The sequence below is a fragment of the Scatophagus argus genome, chromosome 1 (assembly GCF_020382885.2).
Source record: "Scatophagus argus isolate fScaArg1 chromosome 1, fScaArg1.pri, whole genome shotgun sequence".
Lineage (NCBI taxonomy): Eukaryota > Metazoa > Chordata > Actinopteri > Scatophagidae > Scatophagus > Scatophagus argus.
This window is the reverse complement of record NC_058493.1, coordinates 10,427,928-10,446,994: the sequence shown is the minus strand read 5'-3', so window position 1 is coordinate 10,446,994 and position 19,067 is coordinate 10,427,928. Positions and strand designations below refer to the sequence as shown.

The 19,067-nt window shown below is 42.7% G+C and overlaps 1 protein-coding gene across 8 annotated transcripts in view; it reads right to left on the bottom strand.

The window, feature by feature from the left end:
* Positions 1 to 1,155: 1,155 nt before the first annotated feature.
* myo5aa (myosin VAa) overlaps positions 1,156 to 19,067 on the bottom strand; it is a 47,139-nt gene continuing 29,227 nt past the window's right edge. For 3 of the 8 annotated variants that reach the window (XM_046377871.1, XM_046377955.1, XM_046378040.1), the window contains 24 exons: positions 18,552 to 18,660; positions 18,250 to 18,461; positions 17,901 to 18,057; positions 17,553 to 17,792; positions 17,203 to 17,451; positions 16,415 to 16,508; positions 16,132 to 16,277; positions 15,745 to 15,858; positions 15,454 to 15,588; positions 14,749 to 14,805; positions 14,323 to 14,550; positions 13,729 to 13,737; positions 12,039 to 12,139; positions 9,321 to 9,519; positions 8,457 to 8,522; positions 7,931 to 8,024; positions 7,663 to 7,812; positions 7,112 to 7,266; positions 6,784 to 6,873; positions 6,488 to 6,638; positions 6,093 to 6,375; positions 5,824 to 5,998; positions 5,579 to 5,659; positions 1,156 to 4,987 (listed from right to left, as the gene is read on the bottom strand). In XM_046377871.1, the coding sequence (XP_046233827.1) occupies positions 4,835 to 4,987; positions 5,579 to 5,659; positions 5,824 to 5,998; positions 6,093 to 6,375; positions 6,488 to 6,638; positions 6,784 to 6,873; positions 7,112 to 7,266; positions 7,663 to 7,812; positions 7,931 to 8,024; positions 8,457 to 8,522; positions 9,321 to 9,519; positions 12,039 to 12,139; positions 13,729 to 13,737; positions 14,323 to 14,550; positions 14,749 to 14,805; positions 15,454 to 15,588; positions 15,745 to 15,858; positions 16,132 to 16,277; positions 16,415 to 16,508; positions 17,203 to 17,451; positions 17,553 to 17,792; positions 17,901 to 18,057; positions 18,250 to 18,461; positions 18,552 to 18,660 (3,448 nt within the window). In that variant the 3' untranslated portion in view covers positions 1,156 to 4,834. The remainder of the gene's footprint in view (positions 4,988 to 5,578; positions 5,660 to 5,823; positions 5,999 to 6,092; positions 6,376 to 6,487; positions 6,639 to 6,783; positions 6,874 to 7,111; positions 7,267 to 7,662; positions 7,813 to 7,930; positions 8,025 to 8,456; positions 8,523 to 9,320; positions 9,520 to 12,038; positions 12,140 to 13,728; positions 13,738 to 14,322; positions 14,551 to 14,748; positions 14,806 to 15,453; positions 15,589 to 15,744; positions 15,859 to 16,131; positions 16,278 to 16,414; positions 16,509 to 17,202; positions 17,452 to 17,552; positions 17,793 to 17,900; positions 18,058 to 18,249; positions 18,462 to 18,551; positions 18,661 to 19,067) is intronic. The other 5 variants (XM_046378273.1, XM_046378351.1, XM_046378413.1 and 2 more) reach the window with 2 other exon arrangements.

The following is a 19,067-nucleotide window of genomic DNA, read 5'->3' as shown; positions in this document are numbered from 1 at the left end:
AGTTTATTTCATGACCAGGCATTTTGGATCACAATCTGGACTGGTCGGCTAACAAAGACGTTCTGTTCCAGAGAGGACAGAGCCTGCTCTATTTCCTGAGGAGGAGGAAGGTGGCTGAGGTCCTTTAGCTGCTGCAGATGTTCTATCAGACTGTCATAACCAGCGTCCTCCTCTTTGCGGTGGTGTGGCGGGGAAGCAGCCCTAAGAAGGACACCTCGTGGCTGGACAAGCTGATGAGGAGGGCTGGCTCTGCAGAGGGGGCAGAGCTGCAGTCTCTAACATCTGTGGCAGAGGAGAGGACTCTGAACAAACTCATATCAATAATAAACAATGTCCATCACCCTCTGCACAGCACCTTAATTAGGCAGAGGAGTACAGGAGACAGGTTGCTGTCTCTGTCCTGCTTCATGGACAGGTTGAGGCCATAAGACTCTTCATCTCTTCCCAGTGAGAACAGATTTACTGTCACCAAACAGCTTCACATTGCACATTTCTTTCGACACTTTATCACTCAATAATCCTTAATGCTATTGGACACCTTTGATTTTTTAAAAATATATTGTATATTTTTATACCTCTATATTTTAGTACTTTATACTGTTAATACTTGCTTTCATGCTGCTGTGTTTTTCTCTTTGTACTGATGCTACTGGATACTGAATTTTCCTGAGGATCAATAAAGTATTTATCTATCTATCTACAAAAAGATGATTTCAAGGGCGGCCCGGTGCAGTGGTTACCACTCTTGCCTCACAGCATGAGGGTTCTGGCTTTGAGTCCTGGTCTGGGCCCTTCTGTGTGGAGTTTACCTGTCCTCCTTGAGGCTGCGTGGGTTTTCTAAAGGTACTCCAGCTTCCCTCCACAGACCCACAAACATGTGTGATTGGCCACTCTGCATTGCCCCCAGGTGTGAGCGCGTGTGGTTGCCTGTCTTTGTGTGTCAGCCCTGCGACTGACTGGCGACCAGTCCAGGCTGTACCTCGCCTCTCACCTGTAGTGAGACAGGCTCCAGAGCCCCCACCACCTTGCACTGAGAAAGATACAGAAAACAGAAGGAGTGTTTCTCAAAATGTATATGAGGGTAAGAATCACATTTCCTTACAGTGTTTGAAAAAGACCAGAATGAGACAAAAAAAAGACCTGCCACAGACGACCTGACGGTGCTGAATTCTTTTATTTTACTTTTACAGATTTGACAATTTATTTGACAAGTTTCTTAGATTCTTAACGGTGAACACATTCACTAAGCACAGCTACCAGAAACTACAAACAGTCCAGTCTGTCAAATGTACACATGGGTCAGAGAGAAAACATTTAGGACTGGCTTCAGTATGTTCATACCAGTACCACAAACAGCTGGGGTAATTCTTCTTTTTTAAAATGGCACAATCAACGCTAGTGCTGAAAAGAACCAATGGTCATTTATAATGTGTACGTCGTATCATACAACCAACTCTCTCCTTAATGTGATAGCGCAGAGTGAAGGAATGATATTTTCTCCCGTGTAAGAGCCCAAGAGAAGCCCATGGGAACAAGACGCCACAGTTCTGCTTAACAATACGAACCAGTGAATGAACGAGTATTTTTATTTCTTCCTCTGAAACTAGGCCAGTTTTCCCACTCTGCACTCTCGATAGATCAGTCCACAAAAATTAGCCTGGCCCAGTCTGAGAAGGCCAGTGCCGCATCCACGAAACAAACGTCTTGTTTCGTGTTTCTTGCATTGATTGATAATAAAACAAACAGACAAGCAAAATAAATAAATCACTGATTAAGAAAGTGAAGCACCCATCCACACAGGGAATGTAGCAGAGGAAGCTTAATTGGCCACAGTGCACTAAAAAGATTCAAAGGAAGAAAGGTTTGTAAATGTGAAGTTTTTTTACAGTCCATTATCCATCTATTATTTATCTAACATACTCAGCAATATTTAAAAAGTGTGTTTTGACTGATGGCTAACCAGTGCAACCCATCTGTGACACCAACTGTGGGACAAAACGACACCTTATCAAAATAAAAATGATCACATTTAGCAATTGATACTCATTTTACGGTAGGGGAAAAGAACAACTGACAGAACAAAACAATGCCACAATGTTGATCATGTGTTTAAGTCATTCAGATAGCAAATAATTCAGATAAGGCTCTGCCCACAATATGCAGCTAAAAGCATGACACACTTTATTAACAGCATTAAACATTCATGTGATAATTGTCCTTCACTGACTGTCTTCCTTGCCACAACCTGCAGATATGTACTCTCGACACAAACCATACGTTAAACTACCCATTAATCCAAAATATATAACAAAAGGCAGATTGATAACATGGTCCCCATGAAAGCATATCGATAGCAAACTCGTTTCAAATACAAGTGCAACATAAAACAACTTCACACCCTAAATTCTCTCTCTTCTCTGGTTCCTGTCAGAATGAGAGTGGTCTGCTTAATGTGGCACTGAACGAGATACTTCATCTCAGTGAAATATTCTTATTGTTTAAGCACGTACTGTCTCTTCACCAGTTCACTGATGGTTCCCTGGCTCTCAGTACTGCAACACCTTTTTGATCTACATGCTTCAATGGTTGGCTGGCTGCTTCAGAATAATCATTTCTAGATTCAATAAAACATTAAATCAAAAAGTCCAGTTTTGGTGACTATTCACAATCTCTCATAGATGAGGGTACCTTAAAAAAAAATTCCATCAAAGGGAATCTTTTGGAAAGGGTAAGATCATGAGGCAAAAGTAAGGGTCATGTGAGGAAAAGAGGCAAATTTAGCAGAATGTTGATATTAATGGCACAGCGGGAAGTAAACAAGCTAAAGTGCTAAAGACGAGGCAGCCAGAAAAATGCAAATGCAGACAGGCGAGGACTTTTTGCAACAATGTGGGCGGATTCCCTGACACCCATCCAATCATTCTCAACTACACCAAGCTTTTCTCTGTACAAAAAAAAAGTTAATTTGGTAAAGCCAAGCCAGTACAGGTTAGATAAAGACGGCAGCAGCAGTCTGCTGTGCAGTTTTTATACCACACTGTAGCCATAATGACTGAGTAATAAGTGTGGTGCAATATCAACCTCAGCCTTGGAAAGCAAGTACCAAATATGTCTGGGTATCTGACCCAAAACAAATAGAAAAGACAAAATGTTTCTGAGTCAGAAACCCTGAACTTGACTCTACGGTGCAGTTGAGATGTGAAAAAAGGTCCATGTATTTTGTTGTTTTTCATAATTAACAAGCCCATGTTGCGCTTTCTGTGTCATGAAACAGAAGGCCACAGGGTGGACAGCGTGGAGAGGAATCGGTAAACAATGCTGCAATTAGTGCTATGGCGGGAATAAAGCAGTAAACGCTGTTGTAAAGCTGGACAGGTTTGAGGCAAGTCTCCAAAGACCAACTTCAGAGAAACCCTCTGCTCAGCGATACATGGCTTTACGATATACATAACTCTTATACTCAAGCAAATGACAATACTGAAATAAATAATTCCACATTGATAACAGCAAAACATTTCAAAGCTCCAACTAGAGCTGTGACCAGTGAAGATGAGTAGAGAGAGAAGCTCTGGGAGTGCAAACCTCCCAGTGATACAGCAGTAAGCAGAGTGGAGTGTTGTGGTGTGTGTGTGTGTGTGTGTGTGTGTGTGTGTATGTGTGAGAGAGTAAATATCTCTGTGCCAGTGATTCCTGTGACACTCAGCTCTAGTCACAGCTGTAAACAGTAGAAATGGAATCTGAACCTCACACTTCTTCTAAATTTCCTCTCAGTTAAAAATTCTGCTACACTTCATCTGCCAGAAATGCAGACGAAACATGGCAAATTGACATATCCAAGTTAAGACGTGACCTAATAAATAATCACCTGTGTCGGCACTCCTTAAACTATACTACATCATTTACCTGATGTCCACATAAATAGCGTACAACTAAAACTAAAAACTGTGCCTACAAAGCTACTAGATGTGTATTCTGACAAAGAGGAAGCTAATCTTAAAATGGAGGGTTCAGGACAGTGGTGAATGCAATAAATAAAATACATGATATATTCTATTAATATTTATATATATTTATATATGTATAAATAATATAGTACAGACGATGAGCTCTGTCTTGGCTTGACTGTGTTCACAGAGTAAAAGGACAGCATACAGACTGAAGCCTGGTCCAGGTTACCTCAACATGGAGTGGAGAGAGCCAACTTTGTCACTCATCTGGCTTTGTACCGAGGCTCAGAACTCACTTCGCCTATCAAACAGACATCCATCCTATCAAGCTAGACTTGGTGATGTCTAGGACATCCTTTCGGTCCTGCTCTTGCGTGTCGGTACATACATTCTCACTGGAGAAAGAGACGATGACTAGAAGAACTACCTTAACAACTACCTGAAACACAGCAGAGGGAACTATGATGACCAGGGTCAAGACCACTAAGACCCAGGTGACAGCGGAGAGCAAATACTGGAGGCGTTGATCTGGTCCTGTGGCTTCTCTAAGAGGCAGGCATTTGTACAAGCAGAGTTTTGCAGCCGGATTTAAACCACCAACGGCGACTGTGTGTGTTTGGGTTTGTGCGTTTTTTTAAGAGAGAAGGTGCACATGAGTGTAGGCGGGCATGTGTACGTTCAGAGGATGGAAGTATCGTACAGATGCATGGTGTCAGTTCAGCATGTGTTTGTGTGTGTGATTTTGCATGTTATGTGTGTTCTGACCAGGGACAGCATAGGAGAGCTGGATCCTGTGTTTCAAATTAGCAGCTCTTTGAGACTTTTCAATTCATTTTGGGGACATAATCGCTCAAATTGAGTTAAAACAAATCCTAATTTTGGAGTGTCTATACACGGGTGAGGAAGCCCAGGTTGAGTGAGCTGGGGATCTGGATGGTTTCCAGGGCGAGTGAGGAAGGGCTGAATGGGAAAGTGACCGGATAAATCATCTTCGTGTCCATCAACAGCTGGGGACTCTCACAGCGGTCTCGCAAGCGAGTCTGAAGAGAAAGGAGAACGCAAATGAGATGGAAATAATTAATATGCAGTTTAAATTTATTTGTAGAAGAAAGGGCCAACATTCAATGTTGGAATGAAATGAATTTGCAGATTTTTTTGTGTGTTTTGCATTGCAGGTAATTTTTTCTCCACTAGCCAGGCAGTCACACTTATTTATTCCTTTAACATAAGCAATGTGCAGAATTTTTAGACTCATTCTGCTGGTATAAGCTGGAGGCAGCTGGGTTAAATCAGAAAATTGCCACTCATTGTGTCTAGTTGGGTCTAACCTGTGAGTGTTTGTGTATGGGAGTACTCTCTGATGCTACCATCTAATGGCAGAAAAAGAAGTTGACCTTCACATGAAAATTTTCCAGTAAGGTAATCCATCACAATATACTTTCATTTTTATGCAGGTTGGATTTGTGTCTGGAAGGTGTAAATCTACATTCAGTCAAATAGAACACTGGCAGTTCAGCTTTCACTTTGTGCTATAACTTGTCAGGTTTAATGTTTTCAGGGAAAGTTCATGTTTATAGGTACATACGATAATAAGCAAACAGAGCTGTTTTAACACATCTGGAGCAAATTACCTGTATGGTTCGTATGAACGCAACCGACACTCTCTCCTCAAACTCGTTGACTGGAGTGTAGAGGTTCAGGACCTTCACAATCTGAGAGAGACACAACGTAGGACGGTTATGCTGACAAGACAAGCACTTTACCTGCACAAACTGTGTTTTCTTAACTTTTAAACAGACCAAGGCTGAGAAGAAACTATTTTAAAAGCTGCTCTGGTCTATCTGAATGTGGTGTCATAAATGACAGAATAGTTTACCTGAGCAGTGGTGAGGGCGTGGCACATGGAGCAGATGGCCTCAGCATCCTCATCAGTCTTCTTCTTCACCTGCAGGAGCTGAGCAGCCTGGATCAGAGGCTCCAGGGTCTCCTTGGCTCCGCATGTCATCAGACCTTTGTCTCTGAGCCACTCCTCCAGCTGGCTCACGTTGTACCTGCACGCACACACACCCCATAAATGAATGCAAAATAAATATACGAGTCACACTGTGGAGATCCTCCCTGAGCAGCAAAGTCTCCGTCTCCTACCTGATCTGCATGCCTTTGCTCCAGGAGCACATGTCCTTGCGCAGCAGCAGGTTGTTGAGGGTGACGGCTCCAATGATGTAGAACTGCTGCTTCACCACCTGCTTGATGAGCTCGGGGTCGGTGCCGTGCTGGCACATGGTAGAGTGGAAAGCGTTGAGCTGCCGCAGGATGGAGTCCAGCGTGTAGGTGCCCTCGTCGGCGATGCTAGATGTACGTTTACGGAGGCCTGTGGGTTTCACCCCCGACACACCCTGGATGGTCTCGTGTTCCAGCATGCCAGAGACTGTGGGGAAGACACACATGCTCATGTTCATTTAAAAAAATGGCATTCCTTAGGACTGTTGAAGTAATTAGTATGAGCACACATACACACACAGACATATGCATGCACAAACCTATCATGGGCTGGAGGATGTTCTCCATGCACTTGATCAGCTGTTGGTAGATCTGGATGGCCAGGTCACTGATCACCTGTCTGTACTCTGCCAGGTCAAAGTTGGACAGGCAGTGTTCATTCTGCCTCTGTGTGTTGTGCTTCATGAAGGCCTGAGACACAGAGACAGGATTGCAGATTGTTTGCAATAAGAGAAATTAAACACAAAAAACTAAGATAATAACTGAACCGACTCACAGTCTATTTATGAATGGTTGTGCATTAGAGTGAGACATTCTGTGTTTGTGTCAGTCTCACCTCGTCGCCGCTGTATTGTTTCAGACAGTGTAAGAAGCGGCAGGTGTTTGCCAGCCAGAAAGAAACTGTTTCAAAGTCATCTCCTCGTTTCTGATGGGCCGGGACAGAACAAACTGGAGTCAGTAAACCAGCAGCTAGAAGTCATACTATAACTCCATTAAACTGTCTACAGTTTAAACATCCTGGAAATTACTGAGAAGCAGTATTAAAACACATTGCCTTAAACTACCCTCTGGACCCTTATCCTCCCTTTCTTTGTAGGATTTACATCATCGGTCAGCTTGCATTTTATATGTGCAACACTGACACATGCACAGAGTATTCATACCTTCAGAATCTTTTTAATACTGTTGATGGTTGACGTGAGCAGAGTGCGGACCTTCTGGTCATCATTGACATAATCTGCATGTCTCAGACACATGAACAGGATGTATGCTGGCAGACCTGGGATCAGGTTCACGGCTACACCGCGAGGCTTTAGCTCTGGAGAAACAAGAAGAGGAACGAGTTCAGCAGCGGACCGAGGAGAAACACAGAAGAAGTCATACAAAGAGCCTCACTTTCTCCAGATGGTTTCATGATTTCAGACTGTAGAGACTGTGAATGAAGGACTCATTTTCAACATTGCCCACCCTTTTGTATCATTTCATGTCAGTCATCTTATAATTTAATGAGACTGTGGATTTTTTTCCCTGTCAATCACTGAAAAATAAGCATAGGAATTAGGAATTGTAATCTTCGAAAGTAGCTTCAGCCTAAGTGGTTGGTCAAATTGCCACCATGTAAGGACCCTGAAGAGTCCTTAGATAACTCTTAACAGATGTTTGATTATTCATTATTTTGTATCTAATCTCCCACCTGTTTGTAATTAGATCTTACCCAGGATGAGGTTCTTGACCAGTTTGAGCTCATCCTCCTTCTTGTACTCCAGCATCCCTTGGAAATCTTTCTCCCTGCGGGGAATGTTGACAGGGTGGATGGGCTCGTCCACCATCTGTCCGGGAGATGTTTGGCCCTCGGTTTGACCCGCTGGCAGAAAACACAGGACATGACATTAAGGCAATCTGCTGACCTGCAGCACTCAAACACACACATTTATATATCTACAGACTCTCAGTTCTTTTCTGGCTGATGTTTTCTCCTGTACCTCCCATCTCTCCAATCCTCTTTGAGTAAACCTTCAGCTGCTTCTTGAGCTTGCGGATGGTTCGGTCCTGTTTCTCCAACTGCTCCATTAGATCCTGAGACGTGCCGAAGGTGGGAGAGATGGAGAGAGATAGAACAGAAATACAAAGAAAGAAGAAAATAGAAAGGAAACAGAGAATATAGTGAGGACAACTGGTCTCTCAGACTTGCTTGACACTGTCGCCCTCTAATGGCTTTGTAAATCTCACTCAGCTCTGTTTTGGAAAACGTGAGTCTGAGAAACAAATAAAGAAACAAACAGGAGGGCTGCTTTGCTGATTTGTCTTAAAGGAGGAGAATTTAAAGGACTTTGCTGGCTGTTAGAAAAGAGAAAAAGATGCTGAGCCGCTGTGAGTTAGAAGACACTGGTGTGGAGAGTTAGAGCGACGCCCTACGCTGTTTCATTCAAAACACACAACCTGAGTTAGTTCAAGCTCATGCAGACGCACATGCAAACACACACACACACACACTCTGTCTCTACATACAACCATCCGTCGTAAAATGATGACTCGAGCCTCTCGGGACGCTGTGGGGTCGTCAGCCAAGAGTTCCTGTCAGGCAACACGATGCACACAAATGAGTGTGTGCATGACACAGCACTGCAGTGGCTGTTTCTATGTGTGGCAAAGAAGGAATGAGACCACCAACCCAAACAGGTTCAGTAACTAATGTGTTTATGTAATATGGGGAAAAGTGATATGTCTCTGTGGAGTAGAAGAGTTATTTTAGTTTCATTATGTTTCCTCATGATTGTGGTCTTTATGCTAAGCTAAGATAACTGCTGGCGGCTGTAGTTCATGTTGGGATTTTTTTCCACAGTCATAAGAGACAAGAGATCTTTTTCTTTTCCCTCTCATTGAGCTCTCCACCAGAAAGCAAATAAGAAGATTTCCCAGCATGTCGAGATGCTCCTTTAAGCCATACCCTACAAAAAAAATCTTGAAGTAGTGAAGGGATGAATTTAAAAACCAAATCAAAACAAAAAACTAAACCCTTTCATGCAAACATTCCTGTCATGTTATTATGGAGGCGAGGGACCTTCTGACATTTTGCAGTCTGTAAGAACAAGGGTCAAATCTAGCAAAAGATTTATTTTAAAGCAAATCAATGTTCTACATGTGCTTTACTTAAAAGCCATCTTTGTCCTTTATGTTAAGGTCACTTCGAGGTTCACTCTCACATTAACATTTCTATCTCTGCATTCTAACCTCAGTGCAGCATTAATATTCTTACCTTTACGCCTGAGTGTATCTGTACATGTGACGGCTCATTGTTGTGTGTCTGATATTTAAGCTGAATGTAGTACTCTCACTCAACCTGTATGCATCTGTGCGAGTGTTGCAGCATACCAGGTTCTCGTTGGTAAGTCGGGTGATCTCGTGCTGCAGACTGGCTTCAATTCGGGCCTCTGGAGGCAGCTGGAGGTTTTGGGCCAAGAGCTGCTGCTGACGATTGTTCTCCTCCTTCACATTCTGCAGCTCGCCGCGCAACGCCTCCACCTCGTTATCGTAAGTCCTCCGCTGAGTCTGCAGCTGATGCTCCAGTAACCTGGGAGATGATGGGATGAGGCGAAAGAGGAGGTACAGTGAGAAGATGTGAGGGAGGCAAGAGGATGGGTGAGGTAGTAGAAGAAAGGTTTGAGGTGTTGGGAGAAAGAACAGGGAACAACAAGAGAAAGAAGAGAGAGGACAGGAAACAAAATGAGAAAAAACACAAAACAGAGAAAGAGAGAGAGAGAGAGAAGTGTTGAGGTTTTCACCAGAGGTCAGCAGCATGCAGCCAAGATCCCAGCCTCTCTGAACACATTCTATAATTCTGCTGAGTCATTAAGCTTTCCTTCTAAATGAAATGAAGCAACGCTGTGGTCATCAGTCAGGCTCAGCAGCGGAGCAGGTAGAGTTGATAAAAGGAGGTCAGGCCTGCTCCCCAAACTGTACATGGATCTTCTCACACTAGTTGGCCAACACTCAGTAAGACTTCCACTTATAAATATTACCATAGAAGCCAGAAAATGTAACTTGTTCTCTAAATTATCTGAAAAAGTGACGAGTTCATCATGTGTAATTTTGAGAGAGACACTGGAAATGAAAACACAACCACAAACTCTTCACTGTTGTATATCCTGGCGGGGCCCTTCTAATGAGCCCAGGGGCCTTAAACTGGTCAGCTATACAAAAGGAACAGAAAGATGAATGTGAGAGAAAACTTTGAAAGGTGCATTAAAGCAGAAGAGGAAAATATGTGTGTGAAAATATGCAGTCGTCCTTTCCTGTGAAAAGGCAAACGTATCATGCTCATAATTCACACTTTAGTTACACCTGATGGTTTCCTTTAAGCCCTGATTAACCAGCCACAGCTCTCCGTCCTCATTCAGCTTATGGAAGTCTGGAGCAGCAGATCTGACCGACACACAACACAAAGGAACATAAACAACACAGTGGCAGAAAAGAAAAACGCGGGAAGGTTCAATGGGGATGGGGGTGCAAAGATGTCAAGAATATATCTTTATCTGAGGTGTGTGTGTGTACGTGAAATACATATTGATGGGCTGCAGTGAATTTGAAGCTATATTATCTGAGAGGAAAAATCTGGAAATTCTTCCATCTAACTTTTGTTAGCTCTTAAATTACTTGTTTCACTCACAAAGCTTCTTCCTAAAAGTGCAAAGGTTTTTTATTTTACAGATAATATACTGTTATGTTTTCTGTTTGATTGCACTGCTGATTGCCGCAGTGGTGGAGTGGCTGTTTGTGATGTGTATATGACAGCATGTGAACAAAAGGAGTCACAAGCAACAAAGGGAGTGACATGGGAGAAACTGAGGGACAAAGACAGTGATGCACAGTCCAACTTTTAGGCCAACTCTGATGAGAGTGAAAAAGTGTAATTACAGTGGAAAAAATGTTGCTGAAAAGCAAAACATGTCTGCAGTCAGGTGCTAACTGTGTGTACAAAGTCAACTGTGTGTTTGTTTTGACATCATGATGATGCATGTGTCTTAAAGCCAATGAGATGAGCAAAACTGTCTATTAAAAGGAAATAAGGGTAAAAATAGAGCTATAAACTGTGGAGAATATGATATTTATATGATACAGATATTTCTCTGTATTAACATTCAAAACTCAAAAACTCTCAAGTGTTCAGTGCATCTCTGCTTTGACAAACAAATGAAATTTCATGCAAGATTTATGCCAAACGCTGTCTCAAAAGCTGAGACAGGAGACGTCCTACAACAGCATCACACCTATCACTGCTGAACAGACTGTGTCACGCAGTCCAGTCGGAAAACTAAGTGTTAATTAAAGTTAAACAGCTGAAGATTATGTTTATACCTTTTCTGTTTGGACATTTCCATGCTTTCATGCTGCCCATTTTGTGTTCTGCAGTGTCTCCAGAAACAGAGCAGAGCTGTTAAAGCCACTGAGGACATCCCTGCATCTTTGTGTTGAGGGGAAACAGAAACTATTTCGAGCCAGCTTCAGTTTAAGAGACTTGGCTCTTGTTCATGCTTAACTAATGAAACTCATGCAGACCTGTGAATCCCAAAACTTGTCTCCAAAGCCAAACACACATTCCTTAACTTCAAATACTGGTAGTTTGTTAAAGCATAAGGAAGACCTAAACAGAAGCTGTAGAGCTGCTACATTATTACACATGCTGTTAGGGCAGAAGACGCAAAGCTACCAAAGCTTTCATCAGCACGATGACGTAGAACCAGCTGCTTCAGTAAAATCAGTCATGTGTCACATTTTCAACCGTGTTTGGCTTCAGTGTGGCCATGCATGTTCTGTTCCATGATGCATAGGCCACATCTCACTTGTTACCTCAGCCTACTCAGAAGGTCACTGACTTCCAGCGGCTTACGCATGAACCTAGGAGATCTGCACAGGACAAGGCAGCGTTCACAAACACATATTTCTTGTGCTTAAATCATGTTAATGTGAATAATGGAACAAAAGCCTGGTAAGATTTGGAAGAAAGAAGGACAATGGAGTCTTGGAGTGAATTTGACACTGTCTAGTGTGAAGACCGGGAGACTGGGAGGAGGGCTGGCTGTAACGAAGTACCTGTTGGTGTCTTTGAGGCCAATGCAAGCTTGCTTGAGTTCGTCAGCGTCTTTCAATTTGGACACATCCTCGGCATAGACAGATGGCTCGGTCATGGTCTCCTGCAAAAAGGCAGATAGGGAACACATAAATTAGAAAACGTAACACCACACGTAGAAAGTGACCTGCTTACTTCAACTGCTCGTGCAGCTGCATCATGAACCATATCACCACCAACTATGGAGATTTTCATACAGTTTAGGTGTATGAATGAAAATAAGTAAGTCACTGGTTTCATGAATGTGAGTTCACTTTGCTGTAGGCAGTCAGCGTGTGTGCTGCGGACTCCCTGCCAGCAATAGTGTGGCTGCTGGCCACATCTGTCCTTTCACTGCAGCAATCATCAGCCAATTGCAGCTTCAGGCTGAAACAGTGACAAGTCATCAAATGACGCCTCAGTGACAAACGTCTATCTAGGGGAATGTTACTTCACTGTGGTGGCCTTTGCTTTAAGGTGCCACAAAGCAAGACGCGCTGTTGTAGAGCCTGACAGCACTGAGAGCAGAGTATCAACAGATTAGTAACAGAGGCCTCTTGAGACGTCTAGTGACACATGCCCACCCTGTGAAAGTTTGATGAGGACAAGGTTCATTTGTTTTATTGCTTTAGTGACTCGACAGCAACACAAATAATTCAGCACCTACGTTTAGAGTAAGTACAGAAACAAGCCACCACTGCCCAGCACTGTGAAGTCATGTGTAGTTGCACCATTAATTAAGTTGAATATTACATTATGAATATTGCATTTTCTGTTCTGAATGTGCATTTCAGAAACAGAGTGTAGACAACTGTATCTGAATTTTTTTTTAAAAATTATAGATTTTTTTTTTTTTTAAAAAAATACAGTTACTGAAATACTGCAATTTGAAATTCAACTTCAGTTTGTTGTAACATTCATCCTTGGGGTGTGAATCTATTACACACAGCGTTCACACGGACGGATGCAAAATTGCTGTTGCAAAATAGCCACTGAGTAGAACTCTCAGTGATGTTAAAGGGGACAAACACAAATGTATTCACCCAGACAAAGGACGAGACAGATGAGACAATCAAACTACAGCATGTAAAACCTCTTATAGGAAGAATGCTGATCTTGTGTTTCCTCCGTGATTTTATTTTATCACTGTGCTTGAGTGCTTTATGAGTTTGGATTTTACGTTTGGCCTTTTGTTCCTGTGCAGACTGTTGTCACACTTCAAATTGCGCCTTTAGTTGCTCTCACACCGTTACAAATCATTTCATGCTCAAACTGTTCCAGGACTTTTTGTTGCTGACACATTTTCTCAATCCGCTGTCTTTACTTCAGTTCTCAAACTGACTTAACTTGTTTCATTCAGCATGTGGAGGTGGAAAAGTGAACATTAGTGGCGATAAAGGAAGAGAAGCAGGTAAGGCTGTAAGTAGTAAAGCAGAAATAGAAAGTATCTGTTACACAACTATTTCACAACTTAACAATATAAGAAGTCTAAATAGTAACACGGCACGGCAGGGGTGGTAAGACTTGCACTTGTCCTTCTGCTTACTATCAATGAGCTGACATATAAAATTGATTCTGCTGGATCAGATTGCTTACTTTAGGAGGTTTTACATACCAGACACAACATGTAGAAAGTGTCAAATACTCATGCATGAGGCATTTCTTTAACTGTACCTTCTCATCCTGTGGGAAAGCATGGATGTAGAAGAGAAGGTGGAGACAGAAGAGTTAGACACACAGTGGCAACATTAGCTACATACAGCATGAACAGTACTGTGATTTATTTATCATTTGGTCCCAAAACCAATAACTTAATAGAGCTATTTGTAAGGTTCAAATGTCAGCCAAGTAATGTTTGATTTATCATTTGTCTTTTATGCACAAATTAAACAGATTTTTAATACTGTTTAAAAGCTAAAAAGCACATCTCAGATTTCAGAGTTTTTCTTGTGTGATTCAGGATATATTAAAAACAAATAATGCTGGAAATTTGGATCACTGGTAATTCAAAGGGCTCTTTTAGCAAGCCAGAGATTTCAGTCTTATCTGTCTGTTACTTTCTGTGTTATTGTGCAAACAAACAGACAACAGAGAAACACATATGAAAACATAACACTCAAATGTAAGAAGGTGGATGCAAGCAAGCAAGCAGTATCCACTTGTATCCAGCTTCATTTTGTGAAAGAGCAACAGCAACATGTGAGCACAATGTTTAACAGCATGTGGATGACGACAGGCTAAATACCAGGAAGTAAAATCTTCCTCTACCTTGTGGTGCATGGCTTCCTTCTGGCTGACCAGCTGGGAGCGCAGGATCAGCACCTCCTCCTTACGGACCTCAAGCTCCTCACAGGAGGCGTTGAGCTGCTCCAGGAGCACCTTGTAGGCTGGCGAGCCCGGGGCCCCGGCACCTGCAGCTGCGTCACTCAGCAGGCTTTGCCTCATCTCCGCCAGGTCATGTTTTAGCTTCTTGTTCTCTGACTCCAGCTCCTGACGCTGGAAAGTGAAAGAGTTAAGCGCTGGGGAGTCATAGTCTCAATAACAAGAGAGAATATTAGTCCTTCTGAAGCTGTGGCACGAATTACTGTAATACAATAAGTTGTCTGACTTTGGATCACATCATTCTCTAAAAATAGTGAGAGAACATATGCTAGAGTTGTTACATTTCTACTTCACACTCTTCTGACCGCTTACCTTCAGGGACTCGTACTCCAGCTCGGCACCACGGGCCTTCTTAAACTCTGCGTCGTCCTGAAACCCGGAGAAAAATATGGGGATTGATGAGGTTGGGACAAGGTCTGCATATATGAGTAGCATATATATGAGAGTAGTCTGACAAAGTGCAGACAAACAGAGCGCAGTCTGATAAGTTTTAGTTTTAATCTTACTACATCTTAAAAAACATTGGACACCCAATACAATAATCTATGTCTTAACTAACGGAGTGCTTAAAGTACATACACAACGATTAACTTAGACTGGAGTGTTCCACGCTTTTCATTTGATTTCATCATATAAAAGGTGAAGTCAAACAAAAGCCAGGTCTCCTATACTGGTGAGACAAACTATATTTTGTAGTATTGTGAGCATCATACATTAACAAAACCTGAAATGGAAACAGGACCACATTTGGAAACACAGAGGCTTCATACTGAATTATGATCAAATATACTTACCAAACAGAGGCAAACTGAATACATAATACAAGCCTATATGCAATAACCCCCCCTTCACTGTTTGAGGAAATACGGTATTATGGCTTTAGAAAGCTTTTTGTAAGGTTATCCAAGTATAACTGTATGTATACAATCCCTAACACACTAGAGTCTGGCTTATACTGTAAGTGTTATACTGTATAATAAAGTGAGATATGTCAGAGCCCAGCGTGGGTGGCAGTACCCTGGCTCTAGCCCGCTGGAACTGCTCCTCTTTGTTTTCCAGCTCGTTGCGCAGCGATTGCTTTTCTTGTTCCAGCTCTGTGAGACGTTTCTGCAGCTTGAGGGTCAGTGAGGTGTCTATTCCTCGAGTCACATCCTGCATGACAAAGAAATGTTAGGACAAATCACAGGCCCCATGAAAAAGTTTAAATGAAAGGTCATAAATGCTTTGATGGCCAATTTTTATTGTGTTCAACACTATGTTTCACTTTAACGTCAGCAATCACATGCTGTGTTTGTACAACATTCTTACTTCGGCGGCACGGGAACCTTCTTCCAATTCGGCGTACTCTGAGTTGTAGGTGTACTCTGATTCGTTGCTGCTGTGGGTGGAATCTGTTCTCCTGTGGCCAGGCTTGGAGACGTTCTACAGATGAGAGAAAATAAGTCTTTTAATTTGAAAAACAAGTGACTCAGGTTCTCCTTGCAGCTCCTTTGGACTTCAGTGCTGGAAGTTACTGATCATCTCTTTTCTCTGGTGGTAAAGCATATTTGATGTTGACAAATTATGAATAACGAAGCAAATAAATACACTGTCCTAATGTTTTTCGAATGGGCCGAGTTTTACTTGAATGATGTCTAGTTCTGCTCATAAATCCTTTCAAACTGTTAGCACTGGCTGTGTGTGTGAGCCTCTCACCGAGGAAGCCATCTCCTCCTTCAGGTCGTCGTATTTCTCCTCGAGGCGAAGGTGTTCTGTCAGGAGATTCTGATAGCGAGATCGCTCCTCGTTCAGATCCGTCTCCAGCTGTTGAGTCTCCTGTGCGATCGCACGAGCCATTTTCTCTGACGGGACAAGACATACAGCAGAAACAGTTACCAAATAAAAGACTCATGCTCTACGGTTTAGAAGACGATTACTGCATGACTATATGGATGTGCTGCAGTGAGTCAGTAGGATTTAAGAGCTGATGTTTGCATACCTGTCATCTGCTGACTCTGTTCCTGAATCAACCTGTTCAACTCGTCCTTCTCTTTCTTCAGCAAGCCATTCTGATCCTTCAGTTCTGAGACCATCTACGCACACACACACAATCCATTAATTTTGCATCTGTCCTCAAACATGTTACTGCAACTCTAAACTCTCAAAATATATGCTTAAAATAACTCATATAGAACAGCATCATGGTTTATGGCCAAAAACACAAGACAAAACACAGGAGACAGAAAAAATACACACAGCTCAGCAACTACCTCACTACTCTATCTCCTGCGCTCACCTGCCTCAGGGCAACACCGGCCCCTGAGCCCACCACGTGCCCATCTCCCCCTGGTTCGCTCTGGCTCCTGAATCAGGGAAAAACTGTTTTCCTCTGATAGCAATTTTCATTTTTATATATTTGTGATGTATAGCCAGGACACTACGGGAAATTGTACTTATTAGGAGCAATTTCTACTGAGCTTCTAAAACTTACTAAACTAATAATAGGATTTTTGAACCTGTCACTAAAAACTGACAAAAACAAGAGATTTTAAGGAGAGCAAATAAAGCTACTAGTTTTTTAATTTACACAGAAAGTGAAATTACAACCAACATATACAGCAAAAGCTGATCGACAACCAAAAACAACACAAATACGTGAAGTATAACAGACAGATGGAGATACATATATGGTATATATTGGTTGGTATATACACTGTGCACAGCGGGATGAAGGACAAAATCAGCTACGGGCAAATAGACAGATATGGATCTGAATCCGCGTCTTACTTTCTCCATTTCGTTCCGGTAGCTTTGTGCCCATTCCTCGATGGTCTTCTTCTCCTGCTGTGTGGCACTCAGTTCTTTCCTCAGCCTCTCCAGCTCCTCCAGCAGCGAGGACACCTGGTTGGTTTTGTTCCTGGCCTCTTCCTCCACGCCGCGCAATCGGCTCAGCTCGCCACGCATCCGCTCGCTCTCTGTTGTGTAGGAATTCTCCAGACTGACTAGCTTCTCGTTGACTGACCGGTTTTCTTTGCTCTGGAGGCGTGAGATGGATCATGGGACACGGAAGTCATGGCAAGACTGAATCAATGCACGAGGATTTAAAAACAAAAACTGGGGGAAAAAATGCAACTCACCTGCTCATCGATTCTCCTCTGCAGCTGCATGATCTTGTTCTCCATGCCTTTGTTGAGCTTCTTGAAGTGTTCCACTGAGCGAGCCTCGATCTTCAGCTTCTTCAGCTCGCGCCTGGCCCTCATCCTGCGGATGCAGCACTGCAGGTAGACGATGGAGTGGAGGCAGCGCTTGTACCAGCATCGAGCCAACCAGCCACGGACGTGCTTCTGAATGATCACCACCTTGTGCTCTCGCAGAAGCTACAGACATACACAGAAACAGTAAAGGAGATGCAGACTGAGATAAGAACATGTGAAAACAATTGATAACAGACTTGATAACAGAGTGTATTGTGATGTGTGTCTTACCGCCTGGTACTTCTGCCGGGCCATGTATGCTCTGAGGATTGTTTGCATGGCCAGAGCGGCAGCCTGCTTCTGCCTGTAGCGTTTCTTCTCCACATACATCCTCCGGTACTTCTGGATGATGGTGGCTGCCTGAGTACGGCGCATGAACTTGGCCAGGCTGCGGAGAGTCAAGATGTACATGTCTCAACTAACACGTATGCATATTACTTGTCTTACATGGCTGCAGGAATACACAGACTAAACTGTGTTAACAAATCCAGCCAGTTAAAATGAGTCAAATGTCTTGTTTGCCTATGATTGTTCTGTTTGAAATGACGAGGGACATGAATATCAGGTCAAACTGACTCACCAGCGAGCCTGGTATCCTCTGGTGAACCTCTGGATGGTGATGGCAGCGCTGCGCTTGCGCAGATACTTCTTGCGTGCCAACCAGCAACGGATGGTTTTCTGAATACGAATGCAAGCGGCACGCAACTTGTCCGCCCTTAACTTCTCCAGGTAGGCAACCTGACCGGCCCTGAAGAAGATCTTTGTCTTACCAAACTGATATTTATCCTGGTCCTGAAGGAAGACAGGAGCAGGGATCAGAAGAGTCATTAGATGGACAAGAGTGGGAAAAGGGCAAAACAAAGTCAAAGAAAATTGACTGACCTCAACCAGTTTCTCCAGAACATTCTTGCAAGTTAACTTCTTGTCAGGTAACACGTCCTTCTGTTTCATCAGCACTCTGTAACGACTGAAGAACTCCTGGTACGTCCATCTGAGACACAGAGATAAAAACTGTCCGAGAACTGACATGACCTGTTTCTTCAATAAAGTTCTTTTCTACCAAAGTAAATTTGCAAACAGGGAAAGAGTTTGCTTTGCTTTTTGGCTTAATTTCTCCAAGGAAAAACACTACTACTGTACTACAAAATGCAATGCATGTTTGGGTTGTTAAGTTGTAAATGAAAAATCAAAAATCAATAATAAATTCTGATATATTCTTGAGACTGACATTCAGGCAGAAATCTCAACTTTGTATTTTTTCTTTTCCTCGCAACAGTCCAAAATAACAGTCTAATAACAGTCCAAAACATCCTGGGGGATCAAGGTTGTGTATTCCTCTTCCTCTTGCTCACAATTCTAAGATTTGTAGCTTGAATATCAATTTAAAATGCAACACAA